Raw genomic sequence first — 22,249 nt, forward strand, 5'->3', positions numbered from 1 at the left:
GCTGGAAGATGTCACTGTCACTCAAGTTCATGATGAAACAAGTAACAAGTACTTTTCATTCATTTTGCTCACTCTTAGCTGTACATTTTTACTCCAGAATAACCCATTTAACATTCATTTTGCATATATTACTCTGAAACCAATATAGAGTTGGAATTCAGTTTGTTAAAGTCTTTAAGCCAAACATCTGCTTGGAATTAATAACATATACAGATTTTTTTTTTTTTAAGAGAAACGTCTATTGAGTATTTGTCAGGATCATCTGTGCTACAGCTAGTCTTTGGAAGAATCCATTGCAATAAAAGCTTCTGTACAAGTCAATGCAGCCTGCAAATTTACAAGAAAGTGATGTTAATTTGTAATTTTAGAACGAAGGAGAACTTAAGATGTTTACGGCCTTTATATGGATGAAAAAAGAGCTTACATTTTTGTTTAGTCTGAATTATATACATATATTTAAAATTTTTAAAGTGATTTGCCTTAATTTAAAATTAGCATTTTAAACTTTTTATTTTCATGCTCATAAAACAAGAAAAATAAGTTTTTATTACTAAAAACAAAGCATTTAACAGAAACAAATATTTTGGCAGAATTTTGACTTTTGGGAAACATGGGATATTAAAAATGTTCACATTAGAACACTGTTATGAGCAAGTATTTAGGTTTAAACCTGTAGCCAATTTTTAAACAACCACAAAATAATGTCAGACATATATATATACATATGCACTGAAACCAACTGACCTAAGTATATTATAGAAGGAATATATAGAAGGAATGAAGGAATAGCAGTGAGAATACTACTAGAACAGAAACTTTCATTTTGCCCTTTGTTGTTTCTTTAGAAGAATGCTGTCTAAAAGACAGCTTTATGTACAAAACACCCCTCAATGGCTCCGCAGTTCAACAGAAATAGGAAAATCACCTCTTCAAATGACATAAAATATATTTTGTAATCAAGGAAAGAGAAGAAAAAGAAATATATTTTTAAAAGATCAGCTCTATGTGCATCTCCTGCTCGTTACTGCACTGAGCAAACTCAACCTAATAGAACAAACACAATACTCCAACTTATCTGTCAGAAAGACTACTGCCATAAGGCAAGTGCTTATACACAGTATAAACTGTTCAGTTTAAAAGACAGTAAAACCTTAGTTTGAAATTCAAACTGTTTCAGGCTGAAGCATGGCTACAAAGCTTAACCACAAAAACATTAATTAAAAAATCCCTTGGTAGCATGACACTGGTTTCCAGAAGGGATGGAAAGACTAGAAACCCAGTGATTATTTGGATGCTGTAATATTAGTTCCTTTTCTGTGTTCTTTTGCAAAGCAGAAAAATATCTCCCTTTTGAACAGATTTTTCAGCTGAATCAGATTTATTTTAATGGAACAATGTAATGGAAGTTTATAGCTGTAATAGTTGATATTTACAGACAAGGATGAAAGGGTTCATTGTATAAAATAACCCTATAATAATTGGTCATAATAATGATTACAAAAAGCACTTCCACCAGCTTCAGGTAATAAAAAGCACCCCGGCTAGTACCTTTAACATTTTTGTGCACTTCTTATACAGTGTAATCCACATCTTACAGAAAAGCAGCTTGTGGAGAAAGATCTACAGATGACTCTAGATACGTGCTTAACTGTAACATCAATTCAAGGTCAACTTTACTGTCTCAACCTTATTGAGATTACTCTCAGTGGATTACAAATGTTCCTGGAAATATGCAATCTGAGTGAATTTAAGAGCTACACTCTGTTGCAGACTGCTCTACAGTAATATTTCACTTGAACGACTATATTTCGTAACTCTAGTTTCTTAATTTTGATATGTCAATAAAAATAGTATGGAGAGCAAATAATGTAAACCTTACCTACAACAAATAACAGCTTTACATGACAAAGCCAAATCCAGGAAATACTGTCTTACTCCAAATGTCAAAGCATACTTCAGAGATTTACCATCAATGATGAGAGCAAAATCATTTTCCTTCCTTAAAGCATCACCAAGAGTACTGCAATGATGGCTAAGTGTCTCTCTTGTTCCCTGTTGCACAAAAAAATGGTGTCCATTATTTTTAATTCTTAATATCCTTAAATCCAAATTTTTCAGCATGATCAGAAACACTGGCACTTTGATTTTTGAGGAAAAACACTTGTGCTTTTTGATTCTGCTGTCAAATATTATACAATGAAAAGAATATTTGCAATAGTTGCCCTATTAGAAACACAGTAGAAATGTTGTGTAGGATTGCACTTGCACTCTGCCAAAAAAAAGTGTGTAAGTTATAGAGGAACTTTTAATGCTCTTTGAATGACAGCAATAATTGCATAAATATTTGCCAAAGGACACAGGTATGCAGAAAACTAATATAACGTTATAAAAGATGATTCACATTTATAGAGATACTAGAATTTACCATTACACAAAAATTTCCTAAATATTTAGAAAAAGGAGACAGAGATAATTAATGAGATAAGTGCAGGCATTATAACATATCACTCTATCACATTAAATTAATATACTAATATAATTTAACAATCATAACATCACGTACATGTTATACAAAGGAACATATTTTGTATTTTTCAATTGCTAATGACACTTTGGACCACACCTACAGAAGTCATTATTTTGTGATCTAGTACTGAGAACTTCAGATTACATTCAGTAGACAGTAGATTCATATATATTTATTTATGCAGCAGCCTGCTTTGGGAAGGTCACTGACATCTAGTCAGCTACAGTGCAGCTCTACCAAGGAATGTCATGAAGGACAAAAAATATTGCTTGTTGCCCTTGTTTCTTTTTGAAAGTCCTTTACAGAGTTACAACATACTTCTCTGCTGTTTCCTACTTTACAGCCTAGAAGAAAAAAGTATTTTAGAGGAGAAAGGAAGATGAAATCTCTTCTGCTTGTAAAATATTGACTTTGGAAGCTAGTGACATCCTATGACAACATGTTACCGTATTTTTTTACAAGTTTACCAACCAAATAATTCTGCTACTTCAGTGATGTCAGGCACACATAAAATTTGGTGTAACCACCTAAAAATAAAACACTCAACTAACTAAAAATCTCAAAACCCTTTGAAATGAAGTTAAAGATACCGCGTTGCCTTTTTAAATCAACTTACTCCTCCCAGTTCCAAACATCGTTAATGTTTTTTGATGTTTTGCTTCTCCTGGGCTTCTAAAGATTCATTGGTGTCCCTAAAATGAGATTAGGCTGTTGCAGAATTCTGCACTCATTTCCTGGCTCTCATCCACTAGAATCTGTGACAGAAATTAAGCTCCACTGTTTAAAATTACATGTTAAAAGTCTTTAAAATGACAACAGTTTCTGTAACTATTTTCTAGAGCATCTTCTCTAATTAAGAAATATTGCAATGTAAAGGAAGTATAAATTTTTCTCATCTCTGTATACTACTTAATTTCTAACAAAGTTTAAACAAACATGAAAACATAGCTACTGCTTCTTCTATGTAATGAAATTCCCAATAATCCAGGAGTAAATGGTCTCTGCGACTTAGATATGAAAGTGTATAGATCCCACTGGGATCCACCTGAGGGTGCTGAGGGAGTTGGAGGAAGAGCTCACCAGGGTCTTCCACATCCAACATTTTTCATCTGGTTAACCTTGTGGAGGTCCCACACAGCCAGAGGTTTGTCAATGTGATGTCCATCTACAAGAAGGGTCATAAGGAGAATCTGGGAGAACCACAGGGCTGTCAGCCAGGGAAGGTCATGGAACAGATCATCCTGAGTGTTATCACAAGGCATGTGTTGGCCAACCAGGGGATCAGGCGCAGCCAGCACAGGTTTAGGGAAGGTGGATCCTTCCCTAAAGGATCTTTGATCAACCTGATCTCTTTCTATGACAAGGTGACACCAAGTGTGTATGAGGGAAAGGCTGTGGATATAGTCTACCTGCACTTCAGCAAAGCCTTTGAGGCTGTCTCTCAAGCCATTCTCCTGGAGAAACTGCATTACTGTGGCTTGGATGGGTGTACTGTTTACTGGGTAAGAACTGTAAAACCAGCACCTGAAGGTGCTGTTTGTCAGCAGCTGAATATGAGCCAGTGTGTGCCCAGGTGGCCAAGAAGGCCAATGCCATCTTGGCCTGTGTCAGAAATAGTGTGGCCAGCAGGACCAAGTCAGTGATTGCCCTGTATTCAGTACTGGTGAGACCACATCCCAAGTCCTGTGCTCAGTTCTGGGCCTCTCAGTACAACACAGACATTGAGATGCCAGCACATGTTCAGAGAATGGCAACAGAGCTGGGGAAGGGTCTGGAGCAGAAGAGGCAGCTCGGATTGTGCAGCCTGGAGAAGAGGAGGCTCAGGGAGGACCTTTTTCTCTACAACTTAATGAAAGGAGGTGTGTAGTAAGATGGAGGTCAGCCTCTTCTTCCATGCAACCAGTGACAGGGTAAGAGGACACAGCCTCAAGTTTTGCCAGGGGAGGTTTAGATTGGATTTAAGGAAAATTTCTTTACTGAAAGGCTGCTCAGACATTGGAACAGGCTACTGAGGGAACTGGTGGAGTCACCACCCACAGAACTCAAAATGCTTGTGGATGTAGTACTTGGGGATACTGTTTAGTGGTGAACTCTTTTGTTCAAACTGATCTTAGTTTTTTACAGGAAGCAGACATGCCATCAGGCAGCTCCAAGAATACTATATATTAAAACAAAAAACCTCACATCCCAAGACAAAACAAAACTCAGTTGTAAATCTGTCTTATTTAGAATTCCTTTGTAGGCATACTCCCTATGCTGAAATCACATACCTCAGATTAAAAGCAGCATAAAAATGTCCATTATGAAATATTTTTCATATTTCAATGAAATACTTTTTCAATGAAACTGAATGGCAATCAAATTATTTTCTAGTTCTAGTTTAAATTCACAAATAAAAGAAAAAGGCTATGTTATGACGTCTGTCTATGACAGCACTACAGTGAAATTTAGCAGTCCATCAGGTTAATATGAAGGCAAATAAAATCCAGTGCTCTTGTACACAACTATAAGAACTGACTAACAAAACCCTTATTTTGCTTGTGATGCTAAGCTAAGATGTTCACGGGACTAGAACCCCAAAACAAATAATATTCAAAAAAGTTGAGATACCTAAATACTTTCAGTTGTATACCAGCTAATACCTATAGGTGACTGGGGAGGTGGGTGGGGTTGAGTTATTTTTCTTATGATTTCATGGAAAAGGGTATTTGTTTATATAAAAGAAAATCTTTTATTTTAGCATATTTTTTGTAAGTTCACAAATCTGGGATACAGTCTGAACAAACATATTTTTTTATTCTGAATTCTTCTGTTAGCTCAAGTTCCTATTGAATGTTTAAGTCATAACAATGACCAAATTGACGAGGTATTTGTTTTGTTAAGTCTTTTTTTTTACATGCCTTAAGAGACATGGGACTCTGACTGTCCATAAAGGGATTAGATTTGAGCAAGCTGTGTTTTAGGAGAAGCCACTGGTATGCAATGGACAAATACTATTACTTTAACAGCAAGGGGAAGAAGCAACCACTTAAAACCACTTTTCTCAGTGCAAGGTTTCAGCGTTTTTCAGAAGAGTATGCAGACCAAGAAAAGCCAACCTCTCTAACTCCAATGAACCTATAAACATCTTCATATAGCCAAGAGGCTATACTTTAGAGACAAGGAGGAGAGGACTGCTGTAGAGCAACTCTTCTCAAAGATCCCAAATACACAAGTGGCATGACACTGGGATTATTTTCTTCAAGGTTTCCTGGCTGATCAGTTCCTGTCACAGTGAGGAAACCGGGTTATCCATCAGCACTCATGGGTGCAGAGTCCCAGTACAAGAGGTGAACCTATGCCACTCAGAAGTCATGGTTTCATTCTATGTGAATTCCTTAACAGACAATATTCCAACTAAGTATTAGAGTCTCTTGCCAACTGTTACTGGCATGCAGAAAAGAAAGAAGAATTGATCCATCTTTGCAGCTGCCCTGACTCAGCATTCTTCAAACACAGCAGTCCATCTCTTCATTTCCTGAGACCTGATCCACTCTATTAGAACTTTCAAGGTAATTTACTCAAGGTAAAGGTCACTCTATAAAGAGAGACTGACATGTCATTCCAACCATATTAACAAGCAAAGGGTAGAACACGAACAAGATATATATTCATCAAACAGTAAACTGCATAACATCACATGAGGCAGAAAAATTTATAGTCTCTTGTTAAAATATTTCCATAGAGCTAGTTTACTCTTATTTTTTGAACTGCCTCTCAGACTACATTTACCTGCTGCTGAAAAAACCCATTATATATGTTATCACCAAAACCAGATTTGCCAGTGACCAGTTTGCATACACAAATTAAGATGGCTTAAGATATTTGCATCTCCATGTACTCTGTACTTCGGGCATGTAAGGAATGGATCTTTAAATCTCTACAGTCTAGATGCTCCAGTTTGAAATAGGGAGTACAGTGCAGTTATCATTTCAGCTACCATCCTTCATTCTTAAACTATATTTATATAAATTTGCTATAAAAAGATATTGCTTGATCGATATTTATTGTACTTTTGAATCATCACACTAGAAGTGGTTCATTTGTAATGCTTGTATAATGTGAAGCTCCTGGCTTTGAGCCTGCATGGATGAAATCTACTGCATGGAATTTGTTTGCTCACAGTTGTGAATTTTCTTTGTGTAGTAGCTACACTGTGATTTCAGAAGGCATAGACTGTTTTCCAGTTATTCATTAACTTGCTGTCACTAAGACCATACAGTCTTCTAAGCATGGAATACTAAGATTAAGAAAGCAACCCCCAAAACAAACATAAACATCCCTCCAAACCATGGTTTTGACAGAATTTTCTGTTTGCCCAGATAAACAGACACTCCAACTTATTTTTTATGTCACTTTCACCGTGATGTCTGGATATTTTAAGTGATAAAATAATGCTTCATTAATTGAAAACTTTGAAGATTTTACTTACGTCAAGAGAGCCTTCATTTATAACAATTAGTCCCATGTTCTTTCTCAAAAGTTTACAGGAGTGACCTGTCAGAAAAAGATTTTGTTTTTAAAAATCAGTTTCACAAAATCCCTTATAATATAACAAGGCATTTTTTTCCTGTAAGAGAACTACAGAGAGAATTAAGAGTAAGATTTCCCTAGCTGAAATAAATGATAAAAAAACATTCTACTGCATTTTATAAAAGTACATACAGGTACTAAGTCAGAATAGTTAGAATTGCCCTTGATGCAACTTGCAACTATTCTGCCTTATTCAGAGGTGCTTTAAAGAGAGTTGCAGAAAACAACAAACAAATCTCCCTGAGCCTTGTAAAGCTTTAGAATGCAACTTGCATTTCCTTCAAAACTTGCATATATATATACACCTTTTCATTCTTTTATTTTATACTTTGATGCATTAAACAGGATGCATTTTCTGTGCTAATGATGTAGACTGCCTAGTCAAAAATATTCATCACCATTCTTAGGAACTGGAAATATCGGTATTATGTGTATTGCCTCAAACCTGAAGGCACTAAGGAAAATAACCTTAGATTAACTGTATCATGTGCATATGGAGAGTTCTTTAAGATTAGAAATAATAACATCCTATAAAAAGGATCTATATGACTAAAGTAAGACTTTATTTAGGACATGTATCTACACTACAGCATTAAGTGCTGATATGGTCACACACAAAGAATATTAAATGTTAAAAGCAGCTTTCATGTATAACTGGTTAAAGAAACAGATTCATCATTGCTGAAATTAGTCTTTTTTTACCATCCTTCATAATAAATGAAAGAGTAAAAATAAACCTTTGTTAAAAGGTTATAGTAATTTAGTTCATCTTTCTTGGAAAGAAGGAAAAATAGAGAAGGGAAACTAAGAATACTTACATTCTCTTAATATTATTCCCTCTCACTGTCAAAAGCCAATGTATTATTTTTAATTAATTTTGTATGCTATAAAAAAGTACAATTTCCTATTTTTTTGCCTCCTGTCTAATATAACTTTTTCTTGGTCCTAGTATATTAATAGAGGCAGAATACACCATTTCCTACCCTCCCCCTATCACTGACTAAAAAAACGTAAGGTCACATTCAGATTCTGGAGTGAAATATTATTATTTTTCACAAGACAACTCTCTATTCTGAAAGAAATTTTATGCCATCAACTGCTATTATTTTTAAACCTGTAACAAAGACATCAAATAAATGCGAATATAATACCAATATTAATGGCAGTCTCTTGTTTGTCCCCAGTAAGTATCCAAATTTTTATGTCTGCTTTCATGAGTGTCTCTATGGTTTCAGGCACTTTGTCTTGCAGTTTATCTTCAATTGCTGTTGCTCCAAGCAGCTGAAGGTTCTGTGAACATAAAATATTTCACACATATAGGATTTTCTGGTTTAAATTCAATTTCAATGTTCCATTTGTCTTATTTAACTCTCTGTATTTATGACAAGATTAATGCTCTCTAAATTCATTAATCAGATTTGATATCAACAAATAAAGAACTTTCACTTTATTCCATGAGCTTTAACTTAGATATATGTGTGGCTTGACAAAACTGCACAGCGTGACCACTCAAACTTCAATCCATTATTCACTCAGTAGCTCAGTAGCTTGTTCAGCAGCAGGCACCTTTTTCTGGGGAGCACCTCTTATTTGAAGGCTTCAGGAGTGCTAATACCACGCCTTCTCTCTTTTAATGACTTCTCTTCATTTTGTAAAAAAAAAATATGAAACACCTGTCAATTTATCTTACTACTTTTGTTTGATTTTAGCTTCCTATGGAACAAATCTACACAGCTTTTGTGAATACAGCCATTTTTATATTTCCTATTTCTATACCTTTAAAACTAGCTAATGTTAAAGACACCATTATACATCTAACAGTGTGCAATTCTGGTAGCAGCACGGCCTGCATACTATAGCCTGAGGAAGTACTTGCACAGCTTACACAAAAATTTGTAAAGGTAGCAGGGTTGTCCTGGCATTAAAAAGTAACATAGTTTCAAGACTGTTTTGTCACATCCAGATAAACCACTCAGCAATGTTCATTAGTGACTGAAGCTATATACCCTCACCCTTCTTTTTCATTAATTAAACACCACAGACTCGTGAGGGTCTGAACTTTAAGCAGTTTTATCACTCTAATATCTCTTATACTTTCTGAGGGAAAAACCCCAAAAAATACCCCCCCCCCCCCCAAATTTAAGTATCAAAACTTCAAACACTATTGGTCTCAAGCACTCCATTTTCTTATAAATTTAATAGTCATGGGACCTTTTTTTGTGGAGGCAGTGAAGTGTTAACCTCATGCTTGGGCTACTCCAGAAGCAGTGTTGCCAGAAACTGAAGGCTCTGCTCTTGTGATGCTGTATCTTGGTACAAACTTGTTTTATGGGCCTTCAGTAAAACAGAGGCTGATAAAATGGAGCAAGTCCAACAGAGGGACACAAAAACAGCTCAGGGCCCAGAGCACATTATTAAGAGCAGCTGAAGGAAGCAGGATGAGTTTAACATGGGAAAAAAATTAAGACTAGGGTAGGATTCCTTCTGCTAACTGAAACTTGCAGAGCAGCCATCCTTCTCCAAAATGCATGCTGCACAGTGAAGGAACAAGAGGCATCAGTCACATTCTGCAGCAATAAAAATTTTAATTCAGAAGAAGGCAAAAAGACTGAGTTTGGCATAAAAAAAATAAAAATACCTGCTGCAGCTGGGAAAACTCCTTCCTCGTGGATACTCAAAACTTCACCAAAGCGTTGAGCAAGCAAAACTAGCCCTGCTTTGAGGAAGAATTTGTATCTAGATGACCTCCTGAAGTCCCTTCCAATCCTGACTACTCCATTGTTCCAAGATCATTATATAATGAAACAGATGTTGTTTATCTATTATTGCATCTTTTACACACTAGAAAAACTCTGGAAAAAAACTTTCCCGTGGTACAACCCATAATCAACACTTTCCAGCAAGGTAGCTACTTGCAATGAAAAAATTGTCAGATTACTTGTCCCTTCATTTTGATTATTTAAACTGCAAGGACTACATGACACAACTGTCAGTAAATTGCTAGCTTTTTTTTTCCTCCAAGCATTATTTCTCATTAGTGACTCACTTTTCATGGTATAGAAAATAAGGACAAATAATTAAGAACCCACTCTTCTGCTCATCCCTCTGCCATCACATCTTTTCCCCCAACCAACCCAAACCCCAGAAAGCTACACATAACATCAAGCTGCACATACTTTTTCAATTAGTTCATAGCTCTCCTCAAGTTTGAGCACTCTGTTTTGTATAGCTGTAGAAGCACGGTGATAGACATCTAACCATTCCTGATAATCGCTTTCTGAAATCTCAGCCACAGCAAAACACAGAGTTCTTAAGCCTAGAGAGAATGCAGACAATGATTCAGTATTTGTTAGTCCCTTCCCCAATATGCCTGTAAAGTGTACCTTTAGAAAGCTAAAATTATTCTGTATTTCATGCATGCTTATGCCTGATTTTCAAATTACTGCTGCACATCTTGAAGAACTTTCAAATATACATAACGTAAAAATGAACTATAAATAGAAATTTATTCAACAGAGTGACAGTTTCAAAGAAGCTGAATGTAATTCAGATGATATATTTCACGGGAAAAAAAAAATGTAAGATTTGACTTAGTTTAAACTGTAAAAAAGACATTAAGAATCCAAACACTTGCTGAATAAGTATGTACACTGAAACATTAAAACTGTAAAACCAAATTGTATTTCTGAGAAAAAGGTTGATAAACTTAAATGTTGCTATGCTGGAAAGAAGTTAAAATATATAAGCATGATGTAACAACTGGCCTCTTCACCCTCCTCAATATTCTTAGGAAATTCTAGTTTGAAATTTATTATCCAGAAGGCAACTTTGAATCCCCTTATTTAACTCTGCCGTCTCACAGATTGTTTCAGCTTTCCAAATTCTTAAAATAAAATCATTTTGTACCATTTGGCAATTTTACTTACCAACCTTTGAGCTGGTTGATATTAGTAACAGATTTTTTCCTTCAGCAGAAATCTGAATTAAGCATTATAGCAAGAATCTGAAACTACATGATTTTAAGAAATATCTCTTTTTTGACAACACACATTTTACACTCAATTTAAGTAGCTAGGTGTGAATTTTCTAACAGCTCATTTTCACCTATTACCGGATTTCTAGAGAATGAAGTTGACATAACTCTTTATGTATTAGCCACAGTTTGCAGGCCAGTAGATTTAGAAGGGGGACAGGCAGGATTAATGTAGTTACCCTTTGGTCACTTGACCACTCTGCTCTAGGAGACAAACAGCACCACAACCAGGGATGCTTAAATGTAAACTTAATTTGTTTACAGGTTCTTGGAGCATACAGCTCAGCACCCCTGGCAATTTTGAAACTGCAAGAGGTTAGGCATGAAATAATACATGTGTCTTAGATGTAAGAGTAGTTTAGTATCTTCAGAGTAAAAACCATGTGTAATGTGGACAGTCTGACAACTATATAACACTAGGAACACAGTGTCTCACCATCTAGACTTAAAAGAATAAACTCAAGGCTGTCCACTCAACTGACTTTTTTTTCTCTGCATAATAAGGATATGCTAATAAGGTCCAAAGCAATGAATGCAGGTGAAGGGGAGGAAAGGAATCTATGTCTGACTAACAGTGATACTATTTCCACAATGCTTTCAACATATTTTCTGCAGATGATAAAATGAAGAAAAGAAACCCAAATATATGGAATGTCAGCAAATAGTTTTTTCAAGGTATTTGCTTTCTCTTTTTCAATCACTGCCTAACCATTTAAAAAAAAAATTAATATGCTTCTTTTCATTGTGATTTAAAATGATCTTCCAAATAAAATGTGGAAAACAAAACATCATTAAGCCTGGTTCTTAACAGACTGGAACAACACAGGAAAATTACACAGGATTTTTTCTATTTATTCAAGCAGGCATTAACACTCAAGCTTAACAAATGCTTACATATAAATGCCAGCCATGCTAACCACTTCATTTTTGAGCAACACACCAAGAGCAGGCAGCAAATGCCAAGTACATACTGTCCTGCCACATGAAAGGATACTCATGAGAAACTTTGAAACATAGCTGGCTGCAATTTAAATCTGAAGCAAAAATAAATACCAATTTTTAATCGATTCCAGAGAGATGTAATTTTTTGTTAAAGACTGAATTTTATGCTTTTTAAAAAGTTAGAACTTCACTCTTCTGAACAGTAGATCTTTTAATCTGTTGAAAAGAAGGATACAAAAAATAGCTGAACAAACTTCTTAATCCTTTCATATGTACTACGAAGACAGGTAGAAATTTTCACTTTTTATGTTGATTTATTTAGTGTAACCTGACTGCTAAGGAGTTGTACTACTGAGTAATAGTAATTAATGGTAATTAAGAACTGGACTGAAATTTTCACATCAATTCACACAGGACAGCAGATAGTGATCTAATTTTGTCTTTTCTGTAACCAAATATATATCTTACGACCCAAACTAACTTCACACCTAAGTAACTTTCCTGACTAATTCTTATTAAGCCTTTCTAGAACCCCAGTGTGTATCTGAGGCTTTGTACTGTTCCATCAGTCAAATTTGTTTGGGTATAGTTCTGCTTTCAACCTCATTGAATAATTTATTCTAACCTTATTACTTTAAGATTCTTTAACCAAATGTTTCCTGCAGAGATCTTGATATGAAAAACTAACAAAAGAAACAGATCTGTGACTTTCTTCTGCTGTCACTGACAGAACCAAGAGACTGAAGCTGCTTATTACACTGGTCAAAACTCTAAATTCCATGATAAACCAAAAGACAAAAACTAGAGAAATCTTATGCATGACAAAAAAATGACCTTTCATGATAACAATAATATCTGGCCAGAGATCAGTTAACAAAATATAAGCACTGTTTCTTAGTTTGCTTTCCAGTGTAGGTTTATTTCTTAAGACATATTAAAGATAATTTTAATGTTCTAGTAGCAGTGTATTAGAAAAATAAAGAGGTAAAAACTCTGCAGTTCAGATTCCCACTACTCTTAAAATTCTGCTTCAAACTCCTGTCTACCAACTCATTGATAAATTTTAACACTATCATACTGCACAATACAACAATAATCCTTTCCTAAGATACTAAGGGGGTATGGCATTGAGCATCAAGGAACTGTGCAGAAACCTTTCTATAGTCTGCTTTTCTCATCACGTCTGTACTGTGAAATCCACTACAATTAAATAACTAGCTGGCTGCTTGTATCAATAACCTTAATTTCACAGTCTGTTAAACTTTACTTACTATTCCTACTTCACAAACCTCACAGAGACATTCCCCACCTCTGGCAACTGTTTTGTAGAAGTGATTATTAAAACTGCAGACACCAAAACAAACCATATGGATGCTGGCATCTCCCCTTATTAGGACTGGTGCCAGAAACAATACAGCTAAAAGCTACCTTGAAAGCAGTACACTAACAATTTCCAACCATCTTTTCTTTGGCTGCTTCTTCCTGTGTGCCATCCCTACAGCATTCACTGGGTATGGGACATGAAAGCGACCATGGGAAATGAGATCTTCACAGAAACAATGTCCTGTGTGTTTGCTCTCTGGAAAAATATGCTTTGGTTAAAAAATTCTACTGTGTACTCTGTGAGTGTGTGGGCTGTTTTTTTAGGGTTTTTTTTTACGCATGAAGTTATTACTGAAATTTTTTAGGAAAAAGAAGACTTTGCTTAAGGAGACATTGCTAAAATATAATTTTCAAACTTAACATGAGTAAAACACTACAGCAAGACAAAACTAAAAACTGAAAAGTGGAGCAGTAACAGAATTTCATATTTATTTTTATATTGAATAATATCACCCACCTTCTGTAGCAAACTGCTCTAGATGTTTTAAGGTGATTTCTTTGTATTTTGAACTTTCAGCAAGACGGTCATAAATTACAGTATCCTACAAAACAAATAAATATAGTTTGAACATGTTAATAGAAAAAAAAGATTTCTTTTTTTGGTAGACAATACAAATCATATAGGAAAATAGCAGAAAAATAGAACTGTATTTTTTAAGCATCAAAAATTAATAGACATTCTTATTTCAGAAGTTAAAAAAGGACATTATAATCCTCATATTTTCTAAATTTACCAATTCTGATATAATGCAGTTTTCGTCTACATTTTTGATGTTATTTCCCCTTATTTTGAAAAGTGCCAAAATCCTGTCTTCCTCTTATAATATTATGCCAAAAAAAGAAAAATGAGTGGTTCATAACTGCTACTCTCAGATTTTCTGTAGCCAGCTTAATACACAGAAAATTAAAAACAGTTTTTTCTCCTTCACTTGAGATGATAAAAAAATGGACATTTATATTCAACAAACTTCCTTTTCTTAAACCATTCTGGAACTGGACTTCATCTCCCTCCCCCTCAAACTTGACTTGATATACAGACCCAGAACTAATGAGCAACTCTGCCATTCCCATTTGCATCGTGACATGGATACCTTCCCACAGGTCCTGCTTTTGGGAAATTTTACTTCAGCGTAATATCAATGGTTAGTTAAAATTCCCATCCAGTCAGTTATGCTAGATTACTATCTCTATCTAATGACCCATGCTCAGCTACTCCAGCACGTAATTAATACATGCTCATCCATTTTCTTGGTGTACAGAAGGAGGCAATTATTAGGAAGCATAAAGGTATTAGTCCAGTACAAAGAGTTAGGATGAACAGGTCTCTCATACCTTCAGAGGCAGTTAGTAAATAAAGATATTAACTAGTTCATCACATAGAAAAGCTACATGGCAAAACAATGTAAACTGAAAGAGGCACATCAACATTCCGTTCCTCACATTTTCAGTGTTCTGACTGCAGTTATTACAACCTTTTGCTTTTGTATTTGTATTGGTAGCATGTATTCTTTGTTACAGTGAAAACAATGAAACTCACAGCTCCTTTGCAGTAGAGTCTTAACTTCCCTGATGGTGTACGAACTATCACTGACATTCTCTTCCTAGTGCTGAAAGAGAAAGAAATTCTCCATATAAGGTGGTTCATAAATACAAGCATTTACCAATATTTTACCTAATAACATCAATATATTACACATAGAATAAAAAGTCAGTGCTATCTATTCTGAATTACGTTTTCAGTTGACTGGGATGGAAAACACTTTTACTGTCTAACAATTAAAATGAATGCCATTTTTCTATGCATATTTCTGTAGGCCTTTTTCTCATCAAAATAATATTAAGAATTTTCACCTTCATCTAAATACTGTCTACTGATGACAAAAAAGCACCTTAAAGCACTTCCATCAATATCATAAAGAAGTAGTGTATCATGGATGGTTTCAGTTTCTTCTTCCTTCCCAGACCCTCATACACTGTACTGTCCTGCAATCTTATTACTGCTATCCCAGAGTTTCTTTTATCACACAAAGTTTTCAGTATGCTAAGAACTGGAAAGGGGCTGGACTAATTTTAAATAATAAAAATAAAAATATAAACTACTTGGACTAATAAAATCCAAGTTATTTTTTCTTTTCGTCCTCATAACTGAGGTAGAAATTAGAGGAAAGAATGGAGAAGACAGTCACGGTCTGCTTTCTGTCTTCTTCCCTTTGAGGTTTGCCAACAAGCATTCTTTAGGTGCAAGATCATGTCCTGTCAAGATGTGTATTTATATCAAAAGTATTTCAAATTTCAACTTTATAAATAAATCTACAGAAACTATTCAGGGAACAAAACATTCCTCATACAACAGTTCACAGTAAAACAGAGATGGAAATAAATGGTCTTATAACAATTATGGTTCCTGCTGGAACGGGATCCCATTTATACATCATCAAGGAGCATTATTGTATGAATGGTCCCTGAAGTTCAGACTGCCATGGAAAACATCCTATAAATCGAACGTGGACAGTGGTGAAGGAAAGAAATTCATAATTATAGGTGATTTAACGGGCTGAAGAGTATCTTCAGAAAAACATTTTCTAATCCCACCTGGGTGTGCACTTTGTTTCAAGTAAAAATTTCTGAACATTAATATTAAATTATATTCTGACTGTGAATATTGTACAAAAGAGCATACAAAGCCATTAACTACTGCAACTTCTTTTCCATTTCACCTCTAAACCTCAGATAAGTAGAATTCCAAAAAAGCTTTACACAGTGTCCAGCTGGGAATCTACTTAGACAACACTGGACAAATTAGGATCATCTAAACTACAGTTAAGCTGCCTAAAATAAAAGCAAGTCTCAGATCCACACTGAATCTAGCCAAGACTATCTAGCCTACTGCTCCTTGAATTCATTACACTTGCCTGAATGTTCAATTCAGAAATAGTGGTGGAATTACAGCGTGTTAGGGGGTGTATAAACAATAATTTGATATATTTGCTCTGTACAGGTAAAATTCAGCAGTTTTGTACTTCCCATACCAGGAGATTGCAATCTGAAGTCTTGCATGGAGCTGCACATTATTCTACTGAAGATGTACCAAAGAATAACCAATGTTTTCCAGTAGCTTTCTGGAACTTTAGCTGTACAGACAAGATACTGAATCTTGACTGACATACACTTAGTAAAACTGCAATAAAGCTAATGACCAATAGTTACTGCCAAGTACTTCTAACTTTTTATGAGCCTTTTTATGGCAGTGACAGTTTTATTTCTTTTTCCTGGTGAACTACAGTAAGCCACTATATTGCATTACTACAAATAATTGTCAGTGTGAGACCATTGTTTTGTTCTGCTTGCTCTCTCTAGAAGCGATGTGAGCAGACATAAAGATGACCTGGTCACAACAGGAAAAATACTGAACAGAAGATGATTGCTGAAATAGTGACAGAGAAAATGCCTGCAAGCCTAAAAACTGGAGACAGCCTGAGATACCACCAATATGCACAAAATAAAAAACAGTAAATATAACTTTTTGTCTGGAAAAGGGAGAAAATACTGTAAGAAATTAGGAATTGACAAAAATCTAGAAAAATAAAAATTGGCCTGGGAGAAAAGAACACACCATCACCTACTGGGTGTCCCAGAAATTAGCAGCATCTACTGACTGCTGAATGTGGTAGTGTCCTGCATTCCCTTATGTCTGTGGCCCACTGAAATGACTTACTTGTACCCAACACAGAGCCTCTCTAAGAGCCAGTCACAAGCAAATAATCCTCAGAGTATGTTTGTATACATTTCTTTTCTAACAGTAATTTTTAATAATATGTAATTAAAAAAAAAAAAGAAGGAGAAAAAGCCCCCATGTTCTTGTGTGCTATGGAATCCTGCAAACCCAGTGCTGTGATTTCTATGTACCTGCAGGCTGGGTAACCCCTTGGGCTGTTAAAAAGAGGCAGAATAGATGGTAATTCCCATGGAGTTGCAATGGGATTATAAATAAACAGAAGTATCTTAAAGGGACAGAAATACTTCCCTCAGTCACAATATTTGTCTCTTCCAGAAGCAGCTCTTGATAGGTCCAGCTACTCTACAATCTGACTTGACTTAAGATTAGCCACAGAAAACAAACACTGCTACAGAGTTTTTGGTACCTCCTTTGTCAGGTAAGGCCTCAAGTGCTCAAAATAGCTTCTGTCTGCCTAGTACAACAGCCAAAACAATGTGGATTACTCATGAAACCAATCACACAAGAGAGACTAATCAAGTAATGAATTACAGAGAAATACACTGGCATCGTAAACCAAAAATATGGGAATTCAGACAAGAAGCTTTAAACTGCAACTCTCACAGATGATTTCTGCTAGGCTATGGAGGTATGCCTATGGAGGGATATAGATGAACAGCAATCATTAAATCAACAGATAGTACATACTCCACATTTTGACATATTATTACTACATATGTACTCAATACTTCCCAGTGAAATTAATTCTGGTGCTAAAAATGCAATTCTTTCTTCTAGGAAAACAAGCAGATACAAATCAGAATCTCATTCAGCAGCACTGCTAGAAATGACATGTTGGTTCAAAGACTGATGTGCAATTTGTGCACCAAGAGTGGACATTGTTTATCCTTAATGCCATAAAGAATCACACACTCAAAATCTTACTCGGTTCAAAAACTTACTCAGTTTTGCAACTGGCCAGGTGGAAAGACAGTGCACGTAGCTGGCACAGGGATGAAACCAAACCTAAGACTTTCTATACTTCTGGATCTCTGACACAGTGCCTTGCTTTCCCCCATCCTGTGGACACATATCCTTGGAATTTTTTGGACTACCAAAAGACAACTGCAGTTTTTCTATTTGTTACAGCACCAGGTGACAAAATACAAGTACAGGACAACACTGCACAATTCCATCCCTACCAGTACAGGGAGACCTGCACAGCAGAGAATCTGAAGAACCCTTAACTTCCTAGAACTAAAGGTACCCCAGCAGTTGTGGCATCTAAGCAGACTATCTACTGGAGGCTATGTAAACTCAGCACAAGTTATTAGGACATTATTTGCTAATTTTAAGAATTATCAGTATAGTACTTTCAGTATGCTCACTGCCAGTTAGACTGACAATTACTTCCTTGCTATGAACTAAGTATAATTACTATGTTGTATAAGTCTACGTTTCACAGGCACAAGTGGAATCACTGAAAAAAGAGAATACCAGAAGTGACAAGTCTACCAAGTATTCCTACAAGTTTTACTTCTGTAACATGCTTTCCAGAAGACTGACCTATCAAATGTTGACACTGCTGCACTCCATTTGCAGAAGAGTCATCATCTAACCTGTGCTGGAAAGTGGCAAGGAATTAATTTGCATTTTTTCTGGGAAAAACTTGGAACACCTGCAAACTCTTAACAGTTTATTCAAAAAAGATGACTTCACTGAAGGTACATGCTCCTACCCATACAAATAGTGTTGCCTTGGAGCCAAAATTTCTCTTGCTATGGAACACGGGTGACCTCTAGTGCTTCCAACAAGTCAATTCTAAGCACAGCTAAATACTGCAGAATAAGAACAAAAACACCTATAAAAACTGAATACTTAACAAAATTCTGAGATCAGTATTCACCAAAATAGTTATACCACTAAAGGTTGAGAATAAAAAGTAATTCTCCCACCTCCATCAAGTATCACTATTTACAATTTTAGACTTAACGCAAAAGTTTAAAAAAAATTCTATGAAAACAAGCTAAAGATCAAAACCAGAAACAAAGCAGCAGTCCTTCACTGCTACTCCAGAAACACAGTATGAACTTTCACAGAAGTCAAATTAACAGCAATGCACTTTGCACTACATACTTGCTAATTTACAAGAAAATAAAATGGAAGCAATATGCCTGCAAAAAAAAGAAACCATGACATAAACCTAAAAAATTTACATGTCCTCTACAATATACAAAACAATCATTAATTGCAAACAGACATTAAAAGACATTCAAAATTACAAAAATTACTTTCTGTTGCATCTTTCATTGTTTCATATTATTACTGCTATTAATATAACTACAGCAAACTGATTTCACACAACTTAAACATCTTCAGTCTGTCTCTCGTGCATTGGACTGTTGTATTTCTTTTTTGTTTTGTTTTTAGCTAAGCTCAAGGGAAATATAATATGACAGGAAGAAAAACAACAAGCACTTTTCACAGGCACAATTATGAGTAATCATTTTAAGAAAAAAAGGAACTTCCTCTATATGCAAATCTCTTCCTTATCCTGTGCCAAAGTAAGCAACAGACCTACACAAACATTTAGAACACAGACAGCATACACAGATACAATTATAAACAGCTCTACATAAGAATTGAAACTGCACCCATATTTCTTATGAATACACTTAAAACTCCAAGAACTTTAACACAAAAATTTTACTGAGAGCAACAGATGTAATAAACTCATATCCCAAGTAAACCAACTGGTCAACACTGTAGTGATGCTGCTCAGAAGATAATGAGCTTTAGTCTAGAGTATTTAAACAAGTCATAATTATACAAGTGTATTCAAGGTCAAATGCAAAATTTATTTTATCAGTCATGATAAATACACTGACTTTTTAATAAGTCATATAGTGCCAGGGCTTTCAGAAATACATTTAGAGCACTTCCTTATAATATTTTCCACAGATTTTTAAAAAGTTACGAGATCAAAGGTGTTTTTAATCTTTGAGCGAAGGCAAAAGTGAAAAATATTAGTCATGATGTAGAAACAATGAGAAAAAAAAAGCCTCTGAAAATGTTTTACAATAACCAGGAGGTGTAGTCTTAATCATGTACTCTGCTTTGTCACAGATACAAGCTACACAACCTGCATACTTTGCCTGTAAAAATATAAAAAATGCAAGCATTTTTATCCATGAGAGAACTGTCTTAAGTATTTTCACAAAAAGACACCAAATACAAATTTACCTTGTAAATTCCAGGACATTTAGCAGTTCATATCTCTCTTCCTGTCCCAGCTGAAAAATAAAAAAAAAAACAAAAAAACAAAAGAGTAAGAATTAAAAAAACCCAAAAAAACTCAAGCAAAAGAACCAAAATGAACCAAAGGACATACCAATACAAATGTATCATAATGCTGTTGTTTAGATTATTTAAACTAAAGCAGATGCAAATACACTAAATTATAATGTTACTCCAGTGTACTTACAGATTCAATGATTACTGAGTCAGGTGTCCTTCCAGTGAATACAAAACGAAGATTCCTGGCTGCTCTGACCAGAGCTCCTTCATCTGCAGCAAGTTAAATAGTTATTTTACAAATGTACCAGAAAACTGCTAATCATGATTTAATCAACACAGTCCAGACTTTCCTACTTTTCACTTCCTTTTTCCTTTATGGTTTTTAAAATTAAATCTGCTGCTGGAACAAACCCTTTGTTTCTCCTGTGAAAACTGATGAAATGAGTTTAAAGTTCAGAGAAAATAAACCCTGAAAGGAACACACCTCTTAGCTCAGTTAATGAGAGCACCCTCTTCAAAGCACCCAGGTTAGCACCTTCCTCAGTAGGTCACTGGACAATGTACAATGCTTTTTGTTTAAGTTCTGGTTTGGAAGAGAAGAGTGGTAAGTCATTCCTGTAAATAACACATAACTTCAACGTCTACCTTCAGGAAACCAGCAATCATGTCTCCAAAAGTCAGCAGTTCCCTCCAAGTGGCTCAGGATGTCAGAATGGAGTTTGCCGGCAATGCCCAGTAAAACACTGCCATGACCTAGTTAACTTTATTTGTGGCACTACCTCTGCCCTTATCTTTCAGCTGTTGAAGGACAGGATTCAGAGAGGTAGCCACTCAGAAGCTACCAATATAGCTTAGTGAATAACCTACCAATATAGGAGCCAAGGAAGAATCTCTGCACTTTAGGTAATTTTTCCCATCATAAATTGTAACACATTAGCTCAGTGCAGCTGAGCGTATTTTAATCATTCTGCCTTGCTTCATCATTTCTCAAATTCTAAAATTGTCTATGAACCATAACAGGCTTGAAACAGCTCTTTTATACTATAATCTTTTCTCAGTCCTTGACAGAATTTATCACAACTTCTCTCCTATTAAAAACATTTCTGTTTTGATTACACAGTCTCTCTTTTAAAATAGCATCTTGGTTACCAAGTACAGAATAGGCTTATAGAATAAGCAAGAACATAAATTTGTCTCCTTTTTTTATTTACTTCTGAGCACTTCCTTTAGAATTCCACAGCAATCTGACAACACCTTAGTAGTGCTGTATGGTTACTGATTCTTTGCCCTTACGTAATTCACGGGACATTCAAATGTATTTTCTAACGAAAATTTAAAAAGTCAAAATCCTTCTTTACAAAACTGATTTTAGCTAATACCAATTATCATTTAAGGGATAAGTTTGTTTTTTTTAATTTTGGAAGATTCTTCAAAAACAATAAACTGAGTGAAATTTGCTTGTTGAGTTGTTAGGATATGTTCACTGAGTTATTTGAGTCTCACCTGGAGATGCTGCTTGGTATATAATTTTATCACCTTCTCTTTCTGGAACTGCTGTATGACACACTGCCATCATTGTCAAGAACTCACATATTATAGGTGCAGTTGGCTAAGGAAAAAAAAAAGAGTCAGAGTGTGATTAATCATTAAGCAATAAATAACCAAAATGTAGTAACAGATATAGCCAAATAATAGTCCACAAAAATTCAATGAAAGGTTCCTCTTTTCTTTAAAAACTATCTGTACACTAATGTCAGCATGCAGGATAACTTCTTTCTGC

The 22,249-nt window shown here is 35.2% G+C and overlaps 1 protein-coding gene across 9 annotated transcripts in view; it reads right to left on the reverse strand.

Moving 5' to 3' along the window:
* Positions 1-22,249, reverse strand: part of ATP8A1 (ATPase phospholipid transporting 8A1) — a 107,098-nt gene that overhangs the window by 42,641 nt on the left and 42,208 nt on the right. For all 9 annotated transcript variants that reach the window (XM_062492733.1, XM_062492729.1, XM_062492731.1 and 6 more), the window contains 9 exons: positions 21,973-22,078; positions 20,657-20,739; positions 20,416-20,465; positions 14,995-15,064; positions 13,915-13,999; positions 10,276-10,415; positions 8,251-8,389; positions 6,999-7,063; positions 1,880-2,052 (listed from right to left, as the gene is read on the reverse strand). In XM_062492733.1, the coding sequence (XP_062348717.1) occupies positions 1,880-2,052; positions 6,999-7,063; positions 8,251-8,389; positions 10,276-10,415; positions 13,915-13,999; positions 14,995-15,064; positions 20,416-20,465; positions 20,657-20,739; positions 21,973-22,078 (911 nt within the window). The remainder of the gene's footprint in view (positions 1-1,879; positions 2,053-6,998; positions 7,064-8,250; positions 8,390-10,275; positions 10,416-13,914; positions 14,000-14,994; positions 15,065-20,415; positions 20,466-20,656; positions 20,740-21,972; positions 22,079-22,249) is intronic.

This window comes from Cinclus cinclus, chromosome 5, assembly GCF_963662255.1.
Source record: "Cinclus cinclus chromosome 5, bCinCin1.1, whole genome shotgun sequence".
In the NCBI taxonomy this organism is placed as follows: Eukaryota; Metazoa; Chordata; class Aves; order Passeriformes; family Cinclidae; genus Cinclus; species Cinclus cinclus.